This window comes from Danio rerio, chromosome 23 (genome assembly GCF_049306965.1).
Source record: "Danio rerio strain Tuebingen ecotype United States chromosome 23, GRCz12tu, whole genome shotgun sequence".
NCBI lineage: Eukaryota > Metazoa > Chordata > Actinopteri > Cypriniformes > Danionidae > Danio > Danio rerio.
In genome coordinates this window covers 3,797,442-3,822,500 of record NC_133198.1, presented here as the reverse complement: position 1 = coordinate 3,822,500, position 25,059 = coordinate 3,797,442, and the positions used below count along the sequence as shown (strand labels likewise).

The window sequence follows — 25,059 nt, the reverse complement described above, 5'->3', positions numbered from 1 at the left end:
ATTTAGAGTTTTGATCTATATCTGATCCCATACTCTTCAGTTATACGTTCATTAAACACCACTCAGAGTTGCACGGCATGGGTTTGAGAGTCTTCTCACAGACATTGGCTGTTTCTTAATATGCGTTCTTCAGCGGTCTTGCGTCCTCGTGTTCTCGTGCAACGTCATCATCAGCTGCCTAAGTTCAGTTCCAATACTCAAGACCGCAAGTACGGAGGACGCGTGAAACTTCCCGGATGTGATCTTGATATCGAGGACGCACCGATGCAGACTTGAGCACCGAACTCGCTCTGGAAGTCCCAGAAGTCGTTGCGAAAGGAGATGGGAAGCTCAGCATTTTATTTAGCTTTATTATTAAAGTTCAGAGATATGACTTATTTACCTCAGGAGTTTCCCTAAATGACACGGTGAAAGTAAACATTAACATGAACATCTTAATAAAGAAATAAACACATTAAGGGTGTTTGTTTGCTAAATTCGTATAAAAATCTGTTTTATTTATATTGTGCAACATATATTTATAATGTTTTTAAGTATATATTTTGAAAAGGGGAAAAAAAATAAATCATTGTGTGAAGGCTGTAATGTTTAAATAATTTACCATTTAAAACGTGTGAAGGTCACGTGACCATCAGGAAGAACACAGCATCTCATTTTTCGAAGGACGCGTTTTCTGCCCTCGCGGTCTCCTGAGTTCGTTCTTCCGAGGACACCTGGCAAGACCGCTCTCCACAAGAACGCAAGTCCGTTCTCTGCGTTCTTGGAATTGAGAAACAGTTACTATCTCAACACTCTGAAGTTAGTCAGAGGGTGCAGGGTTAACTAATACTCAAATAGTCTGGTTGCCAACTGCTCACTCATCCTAAAAGAGTAGTTAATTTAGTCATTTCCATACAACTTTCCAATATCAGCGATTGGATGATTTAGGAGATCTTCATGCAGTCGGGCCAAAACGACTCTGTCAAATGGGTCTCTAATCAAATAATGGTAGCGCAGACTCCACTTAATCTAGTAGATATAAAAGATTTCAGGACAATTCAGAATTAGTCAAATATAACATTTTATATTGGCATAATCAGGTAAAATTGTATTTTGCCAATTACATAATAAAACTATCAGAAAGCCAATTTAGAGATACTGTAAAAATACAACATCCATTACTCAAAGATTAATCAAAGAGTTAGAGATGCATACCTGACCCGAGAAGTACGTTGCAGAATATACGTCTCAGAGACGAGAGTCTCAACGGGGTGTCTTGGCTATACCATACGGGTATACCATACGGGTGTATTGGGTATACCAATTGGGTATTGGGTATACCAAGCCCTTAATTCTCTTGCAAAACTATTAAACACAGCAGACAAGGCATCATTGTTTGACAATATAAGCATATTTTGAGCAGTGAAAATTAAGTATAATAGCCTGGAATACAGTACCAGTGACAGGAGAATACATATTCATAACAGGGCTCTTTATCACTGTCAGATGCCTGTTTAAACGGTGCTCTTTAAAGCTGCTTCATATGAATCTGATGGCTTTCTGGAGCCGGATAAGTGGATAAACTCAGCCTATGTATGCTTCTGAGTGTCGTGCTGTCAGTGATTCTGTGTTGTTGCACTTGTCATAAAAGGATTCTGCTGTTTGTTATGACTGTTTTCATGATGTGTCGCTCCTGCTCTGTCATGAGCTGTGGGTTTCTTCCTCCAGCATGGCCTCGTTGCATTTCTGTGAAATGAGAATAGTTCAGCTACAAAAAAGACAGAAGATGTTTCTCTTCTGCTCCTCTCCCCCCCGCTGTTACGCCTCTGTTTCTGTCGAAAAAATTGGCCCGCATTGCTGTCTAAAACCAGAGAAGTTATTAAGCCAATAGGTCTCCCAAAACTAAACATTCCAACCCGGGCTCATTGTGGAAACGTAGCCCCGCGGACGTTTCTGCGGACCGCGATTTACGTCCCGGGAGGTACGTATTCGAGCGGTTTTTGTTTTTGCGGATCCGATAGAGGCCGCTGTGCACACTTTTTCGCATCTCGGGCGCCTCTCAGGAGCGCGCGCCGTTCGCGCCCGCGCCGTTCTCGCATGAAAAGCCGCCGGATCGGCCGACCCGGCCACCCTCCTCTTCCTCCTCCTCCTCCTCCTTCGCTAAACCCGAGCCACGGTTCGCAAAACCCGTCCAGAAAAAAAAAAAAGTAAAAGCCCTCGTCTTCGATTTCGACTGCGTTTTCGGATCCCGTCGCGTTCTCGCCCTTATTTTTCAGATTCCGTTTTTCGTCTTACCTGATTTCCGGAACCGCTGTTCCCCAGACTCGATCCTGGTCGTCGTCCCCGCGGCAGGCTCCTCCTCCGGGGCCTCCGCCACGCCGACGCAATGCTGTGAGCTAAGCGGACAAACTGGTTGCATCGGGAAAGCCCTCCACTCGGAGGCAAGCCGTCGGCTGGCGAGTGCGAAGAGGAGGGGCGGAGCGGCGCCACACCGCCCCGCAGCGTTCGCTCGAAAAAAACTAAACACCAAATTGTCCACCATATTACCTTTACATGCATACACACACTTACACGCACACAGTCACGCACATACCAGTACCTGACTATATTGTTGTTGTTTTTGTTTTGTTTTTGTTTCGTTGTTTTGTATTTGTTATTTGTTGATGTTTTCTTGTATTTGTATGATTTTTGCATATTCTAATTTAAAAATAAAAATAAAAATAAAAAAATAAATAAAAAAACTAAACGCGGCCTTACGTACCTCCAGCCACGTAAATCGCGGTCTCCAGAAACGTCCGCGGAGCTACGTTTCCAGAATGAGCTTGGGTTGAAACATTCTGTCATCATTTACTCATTCTTTACTGTTGTAGAAAAAAAAGATTCTGGTCTGCAAAAATATTCTAAGTCTTTAAGTAAAACTTTTCAAAAAATGACAAATTCTGAGATCTCTGAAGTCTTTAGGCAAAGCAGTTTATTGTTATAGCATCAGTAACAGCAGGGACAGGTCGTTCGAGTGTCTGCTGAACACAGGCTTTCACACAGTTTAAATACATTTCTGTGTCTTAATACTCCACCCAAGGAATGCTGCGTCTCTGGATTGTTTTAAAAAAACTTCTTAAGACTCTATTTTTAGCATTGCTTTTAATTCAGGATGATCATTTTGTTTAACTTTTTTTTATCCTATGGTCCATATTTTTATTGTTTCATTGCATCTTTTATTGTTGTGCTGTTTTGCTTGTATTGTTTTAGTATTTTGCCTGTAGTGCTTTGAGTATAAGAAAGCGCATTACAAATAAAATGTATTATTATTATTATTATTATTATTATTACTGTTCATTTTACAACTTCTCAGTATTTTTAAAATAGGCTTCATTTTACAATTCACTGGACATTTTCATTCATTTTCTTGTCGGCTTCTTGTCCCTTTATTAATCCGGGTTCGCCACAGTGGAATGAACCGCCAACTTATCCAGCACGTTTTTACGCAGCGGATGCCCTTCCAGCCGCAACCCATCTCTGGGAAACATTCACACACTACGGACAAGTTAGCCAACCCAATTCACCTATACCGCATGACTTTGGACTGTAGGGGAAACCAGAGCACCCAGAGGAAACCCACGCGAAGGCAGGGAGAACATGCAAACTCCACACAGAAACGCCAACTGAGCCGAGGTTCGAACGAGCGACCCAGCAACCTTCTTGCTGTGAGGCGACAGCACTACCCACTGCGCCACAGCATCGCCCTCACTGGACATTTTGTCTAGAACAAAATCTGCATGTGTGAAAGGGGCTACTAAATGGGCTTCAGTGCAGGTTGCAAGCTTTTGTCGTTACATTTTGGCATTCGCTTTGTTTCAGGTCTACATTGGTTCCCCTAAGGCTAGTATACCATATTACTGAATCATTTAGATTACAAATAGCACTTCATATTGACTTCACTGTTTTTTCTCTGGTGATCTGGTGATTTATTCATGTGCTCAGATGCCGGCCCCGTGGCAATACAGCAGCAGATTCGCAGAACGAATATCAAAACAAACAGCGGTCCGGCTGAACACCAACACATGGAGCAGAGAGCCTGTGTCTGTCCGCTGTAAGACAGTCGTGTGCTGAGCTGCCGCTTGACAGGAATAGATTTCTGGCATTTGCCCTAGAGTACAACAGTGCTCAGATCCTGCTTAGAAGTCAAGTTTTATCTCACATCAAACGTCTGTCCTCCGTTTATATCTGACTGATCTATGAGTGTCAGTCCATTCTATTGTCCCATTAAATATATATTGACTTCTAGTGGATCATTTGGAAATGTGGTGGAAGGTAGACTTTTCTGATGAATTATCTGTTGAATTGCAGAAGACTTATTGCAACCCAAGATTCTCACAGAAATCAGTCAAGTTTGGTGAAGGAAAAATCATGGTTTGGGGTTACATTCAGTATCAGGCCGTGCGAGAGATCTGCAGAGTGGACGGCAACATCAACAGCCTGAGATATCAAGACATTTGTGCTGCCCTTTACATTACAAACCACAGGAAAGGGTGAATTCTTCAGCAGGATAGCGCTCCTCATTCTTCAGCCTCCACATCAAAGCTCCTGAAAGCAAAGAAGGTCAATGTGCTCCAGGATTGGCCAGCCTACTGACCAGATATGAACATTATTGAGCATCACTGGGGTAAGATGAAGAAGGAGGCCTTGAAGATGAATCCAAAGAATCGTGATGAACTCTGGGTGTCCTTCAAGAACGCTTTCTTTGCCATTCCAAGTGATGTTATTAGTAAGTGATTTGAGTCATTGCAGAGATGTATGGATGCAGTCCTCCAAGCTCATGGTAGTCATACACAACATTCCTTCTTTTTCCACTGCACCATCACTTTATATTCTATATTATCTAAGGTAAAATTAATGTAATCTAAAGGGCCTTTGCCTTTCATACTTCTGTTACCAAATGATCAACTAAAAGTCAAGTTATAATATGTTGTTCTTATATATATATATAAACAACTGCTGACCTGGAGTGTGCTTCTCAAAACTATTGGGAACTAAGGTTGCAAGTTCCATTGTTATAAACATAGTAGTATAGTAGTTTAGTCAAGAGTTATATCATTGCTTGGGTATCACATCTATGGAGGATCCACAATGAGGTGTAGAAGAATCAGGGTGTGTGTCATGAAACTGTTTACTTTAAACAGTGACAAGACTATTATGATGGACATAAGAATACAGCACTGTACGTGGCTGTTTTAGAAGTAAATTAGACTTAGGATTAAAGCAAAATATTTGATATATTATATATTAATATATATGCTTTATTATATATTATATATATTAAAGCAACAAAAAAAAATTCTGAGGAAACTGCAATTTCAGCTTAAATGAAATGACTAATGATGCTTCAAAAAGCGGTGATCATTGACTTGCATTATATGAATTACGATGAACCACAAATTCAGATAGACATCTTCTTTAAAGGTGCGGTATGTAAGTTTAACAGCCAGTTGTCGAACTAGGTATTGCACATCCTTGTTCAAAACACATGCAAGAGCAGGTTGCCAGATTGACAATACCAGCAAAGGCTGATTTGAATCATGTTCTAACTAAAAACAATGGCACATGAAAGAAAGATACCTGTTCAATACCTGAAATTGATATTTTAGAAACAGTTTCTATTTCTTGCAGCTGAACAACAGAAAACTGACACTGATCACCTCAGGTACACATTGTGTGCTTTTGTTCAGCGTTAAATACATACAATAAAATTAAATTGAACTTTAGATCTGTGATTCAGTGCAAGCTAACACATATCAGTGATTCAGCATCTACATTTAATAATGTTAAAGAGGTTTAATATCTTTCATTTAGATTGTAAACTTTACCATTTTGTTGGAGTGCAGTAAGTATCTGAATGGCTGCACGTCACACATCACATAGCGTATTGTTAGGACATGGGGTTACAATGTAACCAGTTTACCTAATGCAGGGTTTTTCAAAGTCTAAGACAGTGGGCCTACCTTTTGACACAACTTATCCATTGGCGCCCCCCTCCTCCCAAACACGCACGCACACACACACAAAATTCATGCTTGGTTTCAAGGTGTCGCTGAAGTTTAGCGGGTCTCATGCTGTCATTAGCCAAAATATCTTGACAAACCACACATAAAGGTCGTGGTTCATCAGCTGGTCCTGTCCACGTAAATCCTAAACTCAAATACTGATCATCATATCGTCGTCTTTTGGGTTTAAGCCCTGAACTTGAAGGCTTTGAATCAGGGGGTCTCAAAAACCGATCCATTGCATTAGCAGCATGATTAGCAGGCATAAACCTGTATTAGCGGGCTTGCCAAACAGAAGCGAATTCACAGCTATGGCCTTCTGCGTAAAAAAGGTTTTCTTATTTTTGACGTATTATTTTTTTAGCTTTCTTTAATTAAAACGTTTAAAATAATAAAAAATACATATAATAATTAAACTTAATAATTATATTTTTATTATATAAAATTTTTTCCCGCGCCTCCCCTGACATGCTTTGGCGCCCCCCAGGGGAGGCGCGCCTCACACTTTGAAAACCCCTGACCTAATGGTTATGTTCGTAATATTTATTTTATTTGCTAATTAATAACCTCATTTTCCCAGAGATGGTTTGCGGCTGGAAGGGCATCCACTGCGAAAAAACGTGCTGGATAAGTTGGCGGTTCATTCCGCTGTGGTGACCCCGGTTTAATAAAGGGACTAAGCCGACAAGAAAATGAATGAATGAATAATAACCTCACGTGGAACTCTGAATCTGCCTCTCATTTCAGAGGCTGCTCCTGTCCACTAGAGATCGCATTTCGGTCATAGATACATAAATATCGTACATATCCGGGTGTAACATAATCCATGAATGCAGAAAAAATAGCCAACCGAAACTGAAGAAAGGCAGGGAGAAACAGAGAAGGTGAAATCTAATGAATAGCTGAGCAGACTAATGAGGGAAATAATGAGTAGACATGAAAGCAAGTGTTTAGCTGGAAAAAGAACAAAGGACACGAACACCAAACAGCATGGTCATGTGACAGCATTGTGTGCTCAATATTCTTGTACACAAATTAAGTCAATCACTTAATCTGTTGCAAGACGCTCCTCTTGTAAGTGATTCAAAAGTGAAGCTGGTGGCAATCCACTCAACACTCTCTCTCTCTCTCTCTGCTTTCAGTCTCCCTGAAGAGCAAGAAACTGCTCTTATTAAGCTTGCATTTACACTGGTGTGTTTTCATTTTTAAACAGTTTTATAATGAAAAGGCTCCTCATCCAGACTAATGTTTTACTGCATTTCAGAAAAACTATTTTTATTTCACACTTTACAGGCTAAAATGCATGATAGATGATCATTAATGCACATTAGGGATGCACATATCTTGTGGGCTATGCGCATAGTGTATCAGTGTTAATAGGGTTTTTTGATTCTTCTTCATTGTACCTTTGCAACTGAGCTTTACAATCACTGCCTCAAAGTTAAAAATGTGTGTTTTTAACATATGTTTCAAAGTCAAGTTGAGGTTAATTTATAAAGCGCTTTTTAAAAACAACAAGTGCTTATCAAAGTGCTGTACACACATACACCATCTAAAACAAAGGACAAATACAACAGACAGATGACTCTCATATGGTATTGTAAACCTCACTCCTCTGACCTCTAAAGGTGCTCTAGCAACAGATGCTAGAGGCCATGGTCTTTAGCCTGCTTGTTGGAGCAACCGACTCCCATCCGGAATGTCGCTGGTTTGATACTAGCTTGGATCGGGTTGGGTGGCGTAGAACCAGTGGGGTTACATTGGTGCTGTGACCCGGATGGGAGTAAGGTTTAGGGTGGTGAGTGTAATGGAGGTCAGCCAGTAGGTGCTGTGCAGATAAACCTCACTCCTCTGACCTCTAAAGGTGCTCTAGCGAGAGACGCTAGTGGCCATGGTCTTTAGCCTCCTTGGTAGAGTAACCGACTCCCATGCGGAAAGTCGCCAGCTCGGAGCGGGTTGGGTGGTGGAGGACCAGCGGGGTCACAGTATTAAAAGCCAAAGAGTAAACATGGCTTTTAAGACTAGATTTAAAAACAGAAAGGGTTGCAGCCTGCCTAACATAGAGAAGCAATTTATTCCAGAGTTTGGAGGACACCACTGCAATGGCACCCCCCAACCCCAATCAAACACAGCTGAACAAGCTAATCAAGGTCTTACTAGGTTTACTTGAAACACCGAGGCAGGTGTGTTGAGCCAAGTTGGAGCTAAACCCTGCAGGGCACCGAACCTCCAGGAAACCTCCCGTATTCCCTGATTACTTCTCACCTGCACCTGCAATCACCAGTCACTATAAATACTCACCTCACTCACTCAGTCTTTGGCTGACATCAAAGACACATGGTACTCCTCGTCTTCGCTCCTGGATTCTCCTGTGTTCTTCCGTGGATGTTCTCTTGCAAATGCAAATATTCCTGTTTGAGGGATGTGGCTATTCTTATGTTGGCGTATTACCAAAGTACCGAGCTTAACCACTGAACTGTTTGAGTGTGAGATCGATCACTCTCTGCAACGCCATTCACCTGCATCACCTTCCCTTTGTTGTTGCTACGTGTGAATAAACACCCTTGAAGTTTATTCTGTTTTGTCTTCCATGTGTGACCATGACAGAGAGGAGGCTGACATACCCAAATCTCAATAATACAAACCCAGAACACTGAGGCCCCGTTTACACTAGTGCGTTTTAGTTTGAAAACGCATAAGTTTTGCTACGGTTACGCCATCTGTCCACACTACGCCGGAGTTCTCGAGCGCCGAAAACGGAGCTTTTTGGAAACGCTGGAGAGGCCGTTTTCATTCTAAAACGCTGTTGCTCCGTCTTAATGTGGATGGGGAAAGACGGAGACATCTGAAAACAGAGGCGGGGCTGCTGACGTTCGCCTATCTGATTGGGGCTTTTCCTCAATATTAAGTAGCCCACACACAGTTCAGTCTCGCATCCTCTTCTTGTAAGTTCAGACTTCGCAAGTTTGATCAAGGCTGCAGTCTCCCTCTTCTCAGTTTGATATGGAAAACATACCGAGGACACGCGTAAATCTTCAAAGGGAACAGTGTACTTTATAACTTCATTCACATCACCCTGGCTACGTTGTTTCACTTTCTCAACAATAAAATGTAAACATGATTTAAGGAACTGCCTATTTTCATTTTAATATTAGCAACTTAACAGACAGCAGAAATGTTGAGGCGTCGTGCTGCATATATGAGCGTCATCTTCACTGTGTGGATATTTATAACAAAACGGAGCCGATAACAACTGCCTCCTTTCAATTTCAGTGAAAATACGAAACACACCCTCTCTTTTGCTGAATAACAGTTTTAATAATCGATAATTATAAAAGTATAACATACAGTAAGTTTATACATTGTAGAAAATAAAGGCAAGCGATCAGTCAATGTACCTGGATTAATCATTAACTTATCTTTGCGCTTAACCAAAACATGTTACCCGTGAACAAGTAATAGATTCCAATGACCAAAGTCAGGGAATTGGCCTATGTCGTTAGATAAAGACAACAACATGAATGAAATATCACGTTTAGCAAATATAGTGAGATCAGATCCAGCGGGAGATGCTTGATGAGCAGTCCGACAAGCAGAGCTCTCATCTGGGTAGAAATGCTGGAGCGCTTGCCCGAGAGTGTGTGTGTGGTCACGTGATGTGCGTTTTCAGCGTTTTGGTGTGGACGGAGAGCAGTTCAGAAACGCTGGGTAAAACGCGAGTGTGGACGCGGATCGTTTTCATTCTACAACGCCGTTTTAAAACTAAAACGCACTAGTGTAAACAGGGCCTGAGGTTACTTGGACCCTGTTCGCACCTGGTTTTAAGATGCGTTTTCAATTATTTGATCACAAATAGACAACAATAAGTACATGTGCGATCGTGGTGTAAAACATTTTGAGCTTGTCCACTTTGTATTCGATCAGATTGCTCTAACAGTGTAAACGCGATGGGGTAAATTGAACAGCTCCTAGCCCATTAAAAAACCCAGTGGCTGGAGAGGCTGATTTAACTGTATATTTGTAAACTGTGCAGTCTCTAGCCTCTTTTAACAGTGGTGGTTTTGTTAATTGGTTTTAAACCTTGAAGAATGGTCAAGGTTAATTACGCATGCCACACTTTTGATTTCTTCAATCTCTAGTCTCTGCGTTGTGCAGCTAATGAGGGTAGTGGTTTATCAGATATGTTTTATTAGTATTTAATGAAGTCCAGTACTTATATCATTTTTAATTGGGAGGTGGAAAGGGTAAACAGAGTTTGATTTGCTGTAAATGACTCATAAAGCTGTTGTATAACAGTTCTGTCCTTCACTAAACTTCACAGGAAAATGGATTTGGAAAGGAGACTTGAAGGCGTGGATGGAGGGATATTTATTCAGTGTTTTAGGGCTGATTGGTGGGATGTATGCATCCTCAGGTAATCCATTCAGCAGACAGAGAAATAATATTATTTTGTGCGGCCTCAAAGCTTAAGCATAGCATCAACTTCTAAAGAAACAGAGCACTCGGTATGACGCAAGAGAACTACTGAATGAGCAAACCTAAAGCAGGTGTGAGTCTGAAGTGGTTGGAGCTAAACTATGCAGAGCTGCGGCCCTCCAGGAATTGGGTTTTTGACCATTGGTGTAGGGGTTTATTAATTACATTGCAGTTGTGACACACCAAGTCTGGCTTCCAGACATTGGCCAAACACGGATATCTGGCCCAGGTATGGCTTATCAACTTGGCTGAGACTTGGCCCACATATGGTGAATGTTTGGCCATTGTCTGGAAACCAGATTTGGTCCAGTCATGTACCTTAATTAAACGTGCCATGTGGGCCAAGCAAAATCTGATTGTATGGGCCAGAATGGTTTACAAATTCAGATGCCTGCTTCACGTGGTTTAAAGTAAACCAGATATGACTAGACTATACTAGACTAGATGCTTTATAACCTTGCGTTCAGCAGGGATTTTTTGGGAAGGGAGCGTTTTTGCCTTTACCTAATTTGCATAATCCTTTAAGTGAAAAGGAAGCCAAAAACAATGCAGACAACATGTGCAAATAAGCACCGCCATCAGTGGGTGTAAGTCATTCCTGCTGAATCCCCCTTGTGTTTTGAAGACAGGCTGTGATCAGGTTTTTGGCCGTAAATAATCCGTCAGTATGAAGAGGGCTTCGGTGAGAGAAAGCTGTACAAATGGAGAGTTTATTAATATAAATAGAGCAGCTGCTAAGGATAGGGCTTCTACAGATCTCTCTATGTTCTTGTGGAGGATGCACTGGAGCTATAGGACATGGCAGTCTTTCCATATGCTCCTTCGGGGATGGAAAATAATCGCCCATGTCCTGTTTACATAATCAGGCTTATTGTTCTAACTTTAGTCCCTTGTTTCATTGGCTCTAATTAAAATCGTCTGAATATCCTTTCTCTATTTATTATTCATGGCAGCTCGTATCGGTCTTCATCTAACCTCATCTAGCCTTACATATTTCCAATTAATTTTCTTCATTTTCTCTCGCTCTTTGAAAGAGACTCTTTGGCTTTGTAGCTCATGTAGATCACTCGCGGACCAAATTCATGAAAGCCTCATAATGTTTCTCATAAAACAAAGTAAGAAGGCAGAAATCTGATCTAATTAAATCTATTTAATGGTTGAAATTTCTTTGCCATGATGACAGTAAATAATAATTGCCTGGACATTTTTTAAGACACTTCTATACAGTTTAAAGTGACATATATATATATATATATATATATATATATATATATATATATATATATATATATATATATATATATATATATATATATATATATATATATATACAGTTGAAGAATTATTAGCCCCCCTGAATTATTAGCGCCCCTGTTTATTTTTTTCCCTAATTTCTGTTCTGTTCTGGTAGAATTGTTTCAGCACATTTCTAAGCATAACAGTTTTAATAACTCGTCTCTAATAACTGATTTATTTTATCTTTTCCATGATAACAGTAAATAATATTTGACTAGATATTTTTCAAGACACTTCTATACAGCTTAAAGTGACATTTAAAGGCTTCACTAGGTTAATAAGGTGAACTACGCAGGTTAGGGTAATTAGGCAAGTTATTGTATAACAATGGTTTGTTCTGTAGACTATCGAAAAAAATTAGCTTAAAGGGGCAAATAATTTTGTCCCAAAAATGTTTTTTTTTTAAATTAATAACTGCTTTTATTCTAGCCGAAATAAAACAAATAAGACTTTCTTTAGAACAAAAAATACTATCAGATATAATGTGAAAATTTCATTGCTCTGTTAAACATCATTTGGGAAATATTTAAAAAAGAAAATAAATATCAAAAGGGGGCGAATAATTCTGACTTCAACTGTATACACACACACACACACACACACCCCGGACTGTATAATAAAATTCATAATTTTTTCCAATTCATCTGGGGAGCTGGAAAAAAAACGTAAAATAGCAGCCGTTAAATTACAAGAAATTACCATAAAATAACTAAATTACTATTAAATTACAGAAATTTACCAGAAATTTTAATTTAGGGAAATTTCCAAGTGGTGCTCACTGCAGAGCCATTTGGGCAGAGCTGAGCTCCAGCGAGGGGGAGCTTGAGCTCTCGCTCCTCCTTTCTTGCACTTCTTCTGCGAGTGATGTCACTGGGGGTAGGGTTAGGGGTGGGGTTGGTGTGTGCATTAAAACAGCTTAAAAGAGGAGGAGCGAGAGCTCATGCTCCCCCTCACTGGAGCTCAGCTCTGCTCAAATGGCTCTGCAGCGAGTCTCGAAATTTCTGTAATTTAATAGATGTTATTTTACAGTATATTTCTGTAATTTAACAGCCGTTATTTTATGTTTTTTTTCCAGCAGCCCAGCTGCCAAAAATAAACTTTTTTCTTTTTTTTCTTTTTTCTTTCTTTTTTTTTACAGTGTAGTGTTTAATGTTTTACAAATCAATTTTCAATTGTGTATCAGTCGATATTGATACAGTTAGTTTGGGATATGTAGACATCATCCCCTATTGGATTTGTAGTCTGAAACATGAAATGAAAGGCACCCAGAGGAACATATTTGATGTTTCGCAAAATAAAGTGTTGTCTAAGGCATGTATTTTCAATGAGCCTGGTTTGTTTATGGTGTTAGAAGTTAGTTCCTAATGTTTCTGAGCCGCCAGTTGCTTCTATGCAGGAAGAAAAATGAAAACTGGAGGAGAATTTAAAAGAGGGCTTTTGGAAACATGGAAAGAAAGCCTTTGAAAGCTCTTTAACATAAACTGTGTGCTAGGCTGCAAGCTGGGAAAAAAATTGTGCTTACACTCTAATGTAATTTCATGTAATTCACAGAAAAACTAATCAGGGGAAAAATGTCAAAACACATGGGTGCATTTACATTCACTCATTTAGCTGTTGCTTTCATCCAAAGGCTTTTACGACAAAAAGCTATTCATTCTAAGACATAACATAAAAAATGCAATTAGAAGGTCTAAAGCTAAAAGCTTCACTTGGATATGACAGAACAACAGTAAAACAGTGTCTTCTTGTATTAAACAATCAAAAACATACAGTAGGTGACACTTTAATATGGCCATTACCGCCGCACCTTGTACCACCGCCGCTGTAAAGGAGAAAGAACGTGTTTTTTAGGTATGACCACAGTTTACGACTATGAAGACAGGGAGAGGGCACAAAGGGACGGGATGCGAATTGACAGAAATAGTCTGTTCATCATTAATCATTAGCCAGCAGCTAGCTCTCTGCAAATCTCTCATGGTCGCCCACTGAAGCTAAGCAGGGCTGCGCCTGGTCAGTACCTGGATGGGAGACCACATGGGAAAGCTAGGTGGCTACCGGAAGTGGTGTTAGTGAGGCCAGCAGGGGGCGCCCAACCTGTGGGTCTGTGTGGGTCCTAATGCCCCAGTATAGTGATGGGGATGCTATACTGCTTAGTGAGCGTCGTCTTTCGGATGAGACATTAAACTGAGGTCCCGACTCTCTGTGGTCGTTAAAAATCCCAGGATGTCCTTCGAAAAGAGTAGGGGTTTAACCCCGGCATTCTGGCCAAATCTGCCCACTGGCCTTCATCCATCATGGCCTCCTAACCATCTCCATATTCAATTGGCTTCATCACTGTCTCCTCTCCACCAATCAGCTGGTGTGTGGTGTGCGGTCTGGCGCAAAATGGCTGCCGTCGCGTCTTACAGGTGGATGCTGCACACTGGTGGTGGATGAGGAGATCCCCCCCATTGTGTAAAGCGCTTTGAGTGCCCAGAAAAGCGCTATATAAGTGTAAGGAATTATTATTATTAATTATTTAAAAGGCAACTAGGCTACATTATTTAAAGGCATTCATTATGACATTGATAGGATCAAACTTATGATTCCTTTTTAATATTAAGATATTTTCTTTGAAATCTAAATGCACATTTTCCTGCCAATGTTGCTATTAAACACTTCATGATCTAGGACATATGATAACTGGTATGCTTGGATCATCTTTTATTGTCAGTAAAGAGACTTGTTGTGTTTATATTACTCCAATATAACTGTGGACAAACTGTCCCTACACACATTTCTGTCCAAACAGATTCCAAACTTGATGTTTCCTGAATGGTGGCCTTTAAAAAGAAAATACTTAATCATTCATTCATTTCAAGAGTTCACACTTAGCTGATAATCAAAGCGTATTTGGCATGCTGTCCCGGGAGAGAGCCCTGAGCTCGTAATATCCTCGAGCCCGGGGCTCCCTCCCGTTAGAAGACGAAGATAACTGGAGTGAAAAACTCAGATTATTTATAATGCTTCCCTAATCATCTAATAGGGCAGATTACGGAGCTAATAAGGAGCCAGCCGTGTTGATCATAAGCACGTGATCCTCTCGAAATTAGTTTATGAATAAACCACACTTATTTTCCCTCTGTTTAGTCCCTTATTTATCAGGGGTCACCACAGCGGAATGAACCACCAATTATTCCAGCATGTGCTTTACACAGCCAATACCCTTCCAGCCGCAACCCATTACTGGGAAACACCCATACACTCTTGCATTCGCACACTATGCAGAATTTTGTTGACCCAATTCACCTATAGCGCATGTGTTTGGACTGTGGGGGAAACGAAGCATCCGAAGGAAACCCACACCAACACAGGGAGAACATGCAAACTCCATCACTGAATCACTCACATAGCATAATATAAGAACTACTTACAGTAGCCGACATATATAAAATGTTGATAATCAGTTTAAACTTGTAAATAAGTTCATCAAGGATTAAACAAACTATTCAGAGGACAAACTACATGCAGCGCGTTAAAGGTCCTCTGCTCAACTGACTGGTTGTGTAGAAATGAATGAATTGTTTTCACTCAGGGCGAGGCAGTGGCGCAGTAGGTAGTGCTGTCGCCTCACAGCAAGAAGGTCGCTGGGTTGCTAGGTCGAACCTCGGCTCAGTTGGCGTTTCTGTGTGGAGTTTGCATGTTCTCCCTGCCTTCGCATGGGTTTCCTTCAGGTGCTCCGGTTTCCCCCACAGTCCAAAAACATGTAGTACGGGTGAATTGGGTAGGCTAAATTGTCCGTAGTGTATGAGTGTGTGTGTGAATGTGGATGTTTTCCAGAGATGGGTTGCAGTTGGAAAGGCATCCGCTGCGTAAAAACTTGCTGGATAAGTTGGCGGTTCATTCCACTGTGGCGACCCTGGATTAATAAAGGGACTAAGCCGACAAGAAAATGAATGAATGAATGAATTGTTTTCACTCAAAGTCACCCAGCAGCGAAACTCAAAGCGAACGCACAGACAGCTGATCTAATAAAAGCAGAGAGACTTTCCATTGGTGGTAAGAAAGCATTTGTAATCTAAGGCTGTGGAGTAATGATATCATGAGATGCTGGATTACAGGCAGATGTTTAGTCATCTCATTTGTACTGCTTGTGGATGTGGAAAGTGACTTGAATGGCAGGACGCATGGCTGTCCTTCAGTGTGGAAGTCTTCAAGTGCATCACTCTGACAGCGCACCCGCACATCCATTAATCAAAGCAGCAGTTGTTGGCATTTCAGAACAGGCATTGCTGATTTGTTGGTTGTAGGATGCATACAAACGTTCCTGATATCAAAAGTGATATTTTGTATAATAAAAAATGTTGCCGTGGGCTAAGAGGGCGGATGTGCAGCGCTGGAAGATTTGTTGTGTGTGATTTATTCCTCTGGGTCAGCAGCCGCAGGCTAAAGATGAAAGAGGAGGAAGGCAAATGTGTTGGTAATGAGAGCGCAGTGGAAGTGCTGCTGCCTCTGAATATTCTCTATCGTCCACTTAAACACAGCAGAGGGAAAGGATGTAGCATCTATGTGTAATTCTAGATCCACCAAACCAACACACTATCAAGCTTTAGCGCTGAACTGGGACCAAAAATCAGCCCTTACATTTTGGGCCAGAGCGGCCCACTATATACAGTTGAAGTCAGAATTATTAGCCCCCTTTTGATTTTGATTTTCTTTTTTAAATATTTCCCAAATGATGTTTAACAGAGCAAGGAAATTTTCACAGTATGTCTGATAATATTTTTTCTTCTGGAAAAAGTCTTATTTGTTTTATTTCAGCCAGAATAAAAGCAGTTTTTAATTTTTTAAAAAACATTTTTGGGACAAAATTATTAGCCCCTTTAAGCTAATTTTTTTTTTTTCGATAATCTACTGAACAAACTACTGTTATACAATAACTTGCCTAATTACCCTAACCTGCCTAATTACCCTTATTAACCTAGTTAAGCCTTTAAATGTCACTTTAAGCTGTATAGAAGTGTTTTGAAAAATATCAAGTAAAATATTATTTACTGTCATTATGACAAAAAGAAAATAAATCTGTTGTTAGAAATACATTTTTAAAACTATTATGATTAGAAATGTGTTGAAACAATCTTCCCTCCATTAAACAGAAATTGGGGGAAAAAATAAACAGGGGCGCTAATAATTCAGGGGGGCTAATAATTCTGACTTCAACTGTACAATCAAAATGCTGCCCATCTGTGCACGCCCTTGAATATGTTTACCAACTCCTATTCTGTAAAAGCACAAACGCCATTTATAGAAAATAATGAGAGTCGACAAATAAAAAATTAAAAAAAAAAAAAAAAAAAGTCATTTATTATTATAATAAAATTATAATCCACACTGGAAGTCCATCTTGTGTGTGCCTGTGTGTTTTGAGGGAGCCTATATTAAATAATGAGCACAAGAAAAACGCACACAGTTAATGTTCATACATTCATTTTATTTTTGGCTTAGTCCCTTTATTAGTCAGGGGTCACCACAGCAAAATGAACCGCAAACTTATCCAGAATATGTTTTTTTATGCAGCAGATGCCCTTTCATGCAACCAATCACTGGAAAACAACCATACACACTCATTCTCATACACTAAGGTCCTTTTTAGCATACCCAATTCACCTATAGCACATGTCTTTGGACTGTGGGGGAAACCGGAGCACCCGGAGGAAGCCCACATGAATACGCGGAGAACATGCAAACGCCACACAGAAATGTCAACTGACCCAGCCGAGGCTCGAACAAGCGACCTTCTTGTTGTAAGGCGAACGTGCTACTAACAGTTTATGTTGATTAACAATTTATTCATTCATTTTCTTTTCGGCTTAGTCCCTTAATAATCTGGGGTCGACACAGTGGAATGAACCGCCAACTTATCCAGCATTTGTTTTATGCAGCGGATGCCGTTCCAGGTGCTCCGGGCTAACCCACAATCCAAAGACGTGTGCTATAGGTGAATTGGGTAGGCTGAATTTGGGTATAGTGTGAATGGATGTTTCCCAGTGATGGGTTGCAGCTGGAAGGGCATCCGCTGTGTAAAACATATGCTGGATGAGTTGGCGGTTCATTCCACTGTGGCGACCCCCTCTGTGTGTGTGTGTATGTGTTGAGTTCATGTATTTGTTCACGTTGTGTACACTGAGAGTCTGGTTTCCGGAGAGCGCCTCATCTTTAGTCTAAAGCAAGTGCTAATGACAATGCATTGATCAATTCTGGGGAAAAGCAGAACGCGACAACTTTAACATTTAAAAGAGGAAGGAAGACAAAAGAAATCCATGCTGCTTGACTGCTCTTATGTGTTGGTCTTCTTCTGTGCAGATGGAAAACTCGTCTGAAACTGACCTGTTTCAGTCCAAAATATCCAAAGAGAATGATTTGCTCCTGGGAACCATCTACTCCATCTTTGGTAAGTTTAAAATGAGAGTATTTCTCTAAAGAAATTATCACCGCGTTTAGAGCGTTTATGGGCGTTTTAAGTTATAACTAACATGGTACAAACAATGGATCTGTGACGGAGAAACTACGGGTTTTGGGAAACACTCGTCACTACATCATTCTTTTCCCAAACGATGCATCATACTATGATAGTTCAGCCGTGAGTAACGCCGTTGTTTGGGAAACGCACCCCTGGACGGCTGAAGTGTATATTGCGCCCTCTGGTGGACTTACACGAGAAGAGGACGTGTGAGAGGATTTTGTGATCGTCAAAAAGCATACACACTGGCCTTTGGTGGATTTGCAAGCACAAAAACTATAGGCAGACATACCTAAGCAGGCCCGGATTAAGAATTCAGAGGCCCCTGGGCACAATGTCTTGTAGGCCCCCTACCTGGTCTTTAATATAGTTGAATTAAAAAATAGGATTAAAATAATACTTGTTAAATACAATGAATCTATAATGTATTGGCTGCACTTTTAAAGTAAATGATATACAGTACATATATGTCTAGTCTACAGAGATTTAACTAATTTTGAAAGCATTTAAAGCACACTTTGAAAAAAAAATACTAATACAACTAGGGGAAATTAATGGATTTTAATATACTTGTTCAAGTTCACTGAAGCAGTTCTAAAAAAATGTATTATTTAAGGGTATTTTTAATGTATAACTTCTACAAACTTATAATACATGTGATTTGGATAACACCTCTCCAATCCAGTTCAATGAATCCGAGTCCTCCATAATACACACACTTATTAATGATTCCTACTTGTCTTCCTCGTGATGAAGAGTTGGCAAAATCAGATATGTAGTGGGGGAAAAAAGAAGATCATCAGTTCATCAGATGCTGGATTTGAACCGGGTTCATGATCGATTGCGTCAAAACATGCGCTTTACAAGCTACGCCATTCACGCTGCTGTCATTTGCGCTCGTTACTTATGTTATCACTGTCAATTAAACGGTGATAGGTGTGAATCACTTAGCTAGCTCTTTCCAAGGAGGTGTGCTATCTGCGCTTAGCCTAAATAGACACTCCAAAATCGGCATTTTTCCCCCCTCGCAGGGGCCCCTGGGCCTGTGCCCATAATGCCCATTGGTTAATTCAGCCCTGTACCTAAAGGCTCGTAAACACCGGGATACTTTTCGTTTGTGTTTAGCGTCACCGTTTTTCAAAACGTTTTTCTGGATTTAAACCCCAGCGATTTTCACTGGCGTCAAACAGAGTATGCAGAATCACTTCTACACGCCTTTAAGTTTCTGACACCCGCTTGTAACACAGAATACGAAGACAAAGTTGACACGCTGGTTGTTATGGATGCTTCAAGTAGCAGCTCCAACTCTAGCGATTGAAGAAATGATTATTGTTCACCAGTGCAATAAGCAGCTCCACGTTCACATCGCCTCTGGGCATCTTCTTCAATGTGCGCTCGCATTGACAGTTTTGCGCTTGAGCGCCTCCAAGTGCTGTTTACTGTAACTTCAGCAGCTCCGTGCACATGAACAAAAGGGTCAATCTGATTGATGGAGAAGGTTTTGACACGGCGCGTCAAAACAAAAAAACGAGCATGAGGCTTTTTTTTTATGACGCTTTTGCGCCTGCCGTTTTGCGCGTTGGTGTGCACGATCACATTGACGCCCTTTATTTAGTCACGAGGCGTTAAACGTCGACGGAAAAAAGCAAGCAAAAAAACCGTCTCGGTGTGCACGGGCCTTTAGGTTACGTATTTCACTGTTCCCAAAAAATGTAAACCTGGTTATGTATCTGCAGAGAGCCTGGTTTGTATAAAATCAAGACTAGATCCTATGCTAATGAGGGAGCGATCGTCAATAATGGGCGGGGCTTTCCTCCTCTGATGATGCGTACAAAGGGAAAATATCAATTACAGTGTTTCTGCAAAGTTTTTAATCAAGAGTGATTATAAAAAAATAATGAATACATTTTTACCATTAGAAGCTGCTTATATTCACAGACTTTTACCACACAACTGTTTAAACCGCTTATATTATTTATTACCATTATTACTATCATTATTGTTTCTTGTTATTTTTTTATTATTATGTATTATTTTTATTATTTCTTTGTCTTTTTTATGTCTTTCTCTTATTTATTTTGTCTTGTTTCGTTTTTTTAGGTGTGCTTTCTTTGATGGGAAACTCCACTCTGCTGTTTGTCGCTTATCGTAAGAAATCGTCTCTAAAACCGGCGGAGCTCTTCATCATCAACCTCTCCATCAGCGATCTGGGCATGACAGTCTTCCTCTTCCCCTTCGCTATTCCCTCTGCCTTCGCTCACAAGTAAGATCTTTCACTGTAGCGACAACAGGTTAAGTTACTTCATTTTTTCACCTCAAGAACGTTTCTCGTATCTCCTCCACGCTTTCCTGTACACTGGCAGAAATATTAGTAGAACAGTTTGATTTTGTACCGCATTGACTAATGCAATGCTTTGCTTTTAGGCATTTCAAAATCTAATAAACCTAAATAAACTGCAGCATATCTAAAATACCGCTGAGAACAGTTTGGGAAAATCTACATCGGCTCCCTTTTAGTTTTTGTGTTGATTTTCACCCATTCACTTTTTTTAAACATAGAGACATGAAAATTGCGTCTTCAACTTAAACGAAAGCCAATCAAATGCTTTGCCACAGATTTAGGCTTGGTGTCATTTTAAAGAACACATACTTCAGATTGTAGCTAAAGTGAAAAAAAATAAAACAATTACACTCAACGGCCACTTTATTAGGTACAACTTCAAAACAAAGTCCTTCATGGCATAGATTAAAGAAGGTACTGGAAATATTCCTCAGAGATTTTGCCTCCATATGGACATGATAGCATCACACAGTTGCTGCAGATTTGTTAGCTGCACATCCATGATGCAAATTTCCATTTCCACCACATCCCAAAGGTGCTCTATTGGATTGAGTTCTGGTGACTTTGGAGGCCATTTGAGTACAGTGAACTCATTGTCATGTTCAAGAAACCAGTCTGAGATGATTTTCATGCTTTATGATGTGGCGCATTAAGTGACATAACAAGATATTCTCATTACTTTTACCCTAGCATTGAGGGTAAACAGACTGATGTTATATCTCTTTTCAGGTGGCTGTTCACTGAGGTGATGTGCATGTGTTATGCCTTCTGTGGAGTTTTGTTCGGCCTCTGCAGCCTCAGCAATCTGACGGTACTGTCCTGCGTGTGCTGGCTCAAAGTCTGCTGCCCAAACTACGGTAAGAACACAGAAATCTCGACAAATCAGGCTCAAATGTTTCCGCCATGCATGATCTGATGTTTCCAGAAGACTTTTTTTTTATTTAGATGGCTGTGTAACATGTGGTGATGATTATGTATGTGATTATGTCATTTCCAAATAGTAAATATCCATACCAGAGAATGCTTCAAGCCACTTCTAGCATGCTAACTAGTAGAACTGTGGGCCGTTGTGCTACAGTGCCAGGGCTAAATTTTTGTACACCACAGTTCACTGTTGAAAAATCTGGTATTTTTTCCATATATCCTACTTTAAATATATACAGCTGCTTTGCTAACATGAAAAGGACTGTCATATTAGCTAGTTCCTCTAAAGACTTGCCATCAAGAGGCTGTGATTGGTCAGCTAACATAATGTGCTGTTATGACATTACAGCGCCTTTGGCCACACCCCTTCAATGTGCGAGGTTTATGTGCATTAACTGAGAGTTTATGACACTATTAACCAGTATGTATTTTTTTGTAGCCCTCAAACTTCATTCACTGTAGGCTTTGCTAAGCTAACTCTGTAAAAGCCAATGGCTGTTTTCCGAAACCGCATACTTCCATACTATACAGTACCTTAAAATCAGTATGACAGCCGAGTTGTATGTCCTAATTCATAGAATTCGAAATTCAGTATGCAAGAAGTACCCGAATGACTTACTACTTCCGGCGAGATTCTGAAGTGTGAGATTCTGAATCCCATGCATGCTGAAGTGGGATTGAAGCGACGCAACTGACGCAGGTAGGTCACGTAACCATGACAAAATGGCGAATGTAGTACATCTAAATTCTATTCATACTGTATGGAAATTACTTTTCTAACAGCTAAGTAGTACGTTTAAATTCAGATGCAGTACCTACTGAGTAGTAGACGCAGCCATAGTCTACCGTTGCATTGAACTTTGAGCGTCTTACATTTAGAGATGTTGTTTATGTTTACACAGCTACATTACACATCAACTAAAGTTTATAATTTTATATCGTAGTGGTCCACCCCTTTAATAATACCTTTATACCTACTTAACATTAAAGGTTGTTCTTTTTAACTAACGTCGCTGATGAAAGGAGGGGTATATGCTCCTGAGACCCTTTGAGAGTTTCATGATTTTATCTGTTATTCCAAACTAATGAGCACTTTCTTCATCCTTTGGATGTAAATCTGCCTGGAATGAGTATTTTAAGGACGTGTTTCAAGAAGGTTGTTTATGAAGTGTGTGAACGCTTCATCCACGGCGGTGTTATCTTGTATCTAAACCCCGGGCTTCACTTATGCTTTCTTAGATATACAAACAATAATAGTTCTCATGTTTGGCACATTTGCTTTCTCTTGTGACTGGATAAAAGGCACTGTTTTAAAAAGATGTCTTTATGATTGGAAGATAATATTTTGAAAGCAAGATGATTTTGACTTCACGTGTGGCATTAAAAAAAACGCCCAATTCCTTATTTAACTTTCTCAGAAAGAAAAAAGGAAGACCTAATATTTAGCGCTATTTAATACTAACATGCAATTATTTGATACAGATATATTGCAATTTTACAGTTGAAGTCAGAATTATTAGCCTCCTAAATTATTAGCCCCCTGTTTATTTCTTCCCCGGTTTCTTTTTAACAGTGACAATATTTTTTCAACACATTTCTAACATTCAAGTCATCTCTAATAACTGATTTATTTTATCTTTGTCATGATGACAGTAAATAATATTTGACTAGATATTTTTCAAGACACTTCTATACAGCTTAAAGTAACATTTAAAGGCTTAACTAGGTTAGTTAAGTTAACTAGGTAAGTTAGGGTAATCAGGCAAGTTATTGTATAATGATGGTGTGTTCTGTAGACTACCGAAAAAAAAAATAGCTTAAAGGGGCTAATAATTTTCGCCTTAAAATGGGTTTTACATATACATGAGTAATATCACACGAGTAGCAGTGTGCTATGGCTGTATATCAGCACTGGTGGGAGGCGTGCGTTGCCTTAGGGCCCCACCAGTGCTAGTAAACAACCATAGCACACTGCTACTCGTGTGATATTGCGTTTATACAACAGTTCGACGGCACAATCTTGTACATAAAAAAGAAAATCCTTTCATATTAGGAACTAATTTCTTCCACCCTTCATTCAAATCTGCAGCTGACATCAGAACAGCAGAAGCCGTTACTAATTCACCACCGTCACTTTAGAGCTAGTGTTTTAATGATTCTCTATAGCGTAATGAGAAGCGGCGCTTCTGGTGTGCGACCCCCTTTAAGCTTATGAAAAAACAGCAAATTTTGCTCTCATTTTAGGATTATAAGGCTGAACGTGACATGAAATGCCATCCGTCTACAGAGATTTCCACCAGACTGCTGTTGTGTTTGCTATAAGGAGGGACAAGGGTGAATCCAGCTTCTTATTCGCAGCTTCTTTTTACTCTATCCGCTCCACCTTAAAAACCTTGAGGTTTCCGTTTTTCAGCTCTTTAATTCGCGCTCAAGAGAACACACTGAGCAAGGGCTTATTTTGCAGGTCTGGCGCCATCTTGTGGATAGACAACGTCAATTAGTTTGATCAGGTGTGTTTAATTAGGGTTGGAACTAAACTGTGCAGAGCTGCGGCCCTTTTGAAACTGAGTTTGACACCTGTGACCTAGAGGATCCCCACACCAACACAGGGAGAACATGCAAACTCCACAGAGAGATGCCAACCGGCCCAGCTGCACAACATTCTGGCTGTGAGGTGATTGTACTACCTACTGCGCCACTATCGCAACTATCATTTGATGGAAATTTGTAAATGTAGCTGTAACTATTATTTTTAGCATGGTGCAGTGCACAACAAACCATGCCAGACAATTAACAGCACAAACTCAGTGGGACATTATTAATTTGCATTAGTATTCTTTCTTTTTTTTTCTTTGTCACACAGCAGCAGTTTTATTGATAATAGTGGACAGGAGACAGAAGACTGTCAGTAAGACACAGCTGGGCTATAAAAGACCTTCAGGATTGTGAGTCAAGTAATTGTGTTGAAAATGTCAAAGCCAGTCTGGATCCTCGCAAGGATAAAAACAACATTTCCTGGGCGTCTGACAAAGAAACTAGAGGAGGACAGCTATGAAAGCTGAAAAAGGGTGAGGAAGACTTTAGACCACAGAACCTGAAAGGTGCAGTAGGTGATTTTCTCCAGAAACATTTTTTGTTGTGCTGGTTGAAAGTCTCTTCACAGTCCAATAGTAATGATTACAGTAATTGATCTAAATGTGTTTATATGTATTTTTATATTCTGGGTAAAGCATAAAACTAAAAAATGTCCATCCAATTAAATAGAGTCGGACCGACATCTCCCATAATTCCGATAGGCAGGTCAGACTGTCAGTCAGCAAATGTCGGACTTCGGCGCATCTGTTCACGCAGATCCGCCATTAGCGTGTGCCCGTCTGCATCACAAAGTAGCTAATGAACAGATAGTTATTGCTCTTAAGAGTTAACTACTTACTAGGAGCATGTCTATGGCGCTGATTTGGATTAGTTAAATTAACTTAAGTTGTATGTTTTTGGCCGGTAGG

At 40.2% G+C, this 25,059-nt stretch overlaps 1 protein-coding gene across 3 annotated transcripts in view; it reads left to right on the top strand.

Moving 5' to 3' along the window:
• The window catches only part of opn7b (opsin 7, group member b), an 80,337-nt gene that overhangs the window by 32,488 nt on the left and 22,790 nt on the right, over positions 1-25,059 (top strand). For all 3 annotated transcript variants that reach the window (XR_012398216.1, XM_021469716.3, NM_001316949.1), the window contains 3 exon segments: positions 18,135-18,222; positions 20,392-20,554; positions 21,362-21,489. Coding sequence is in view for 2 of the 3 variants with exons in the window: in XM_021469716.3 (XP_021325391.2) it covers positions 18,135-18,222; positions 20,392-20,554; positions 21,362-21,489 (379 nt within the window). In the remaining variant the exon portion in view is untranslated.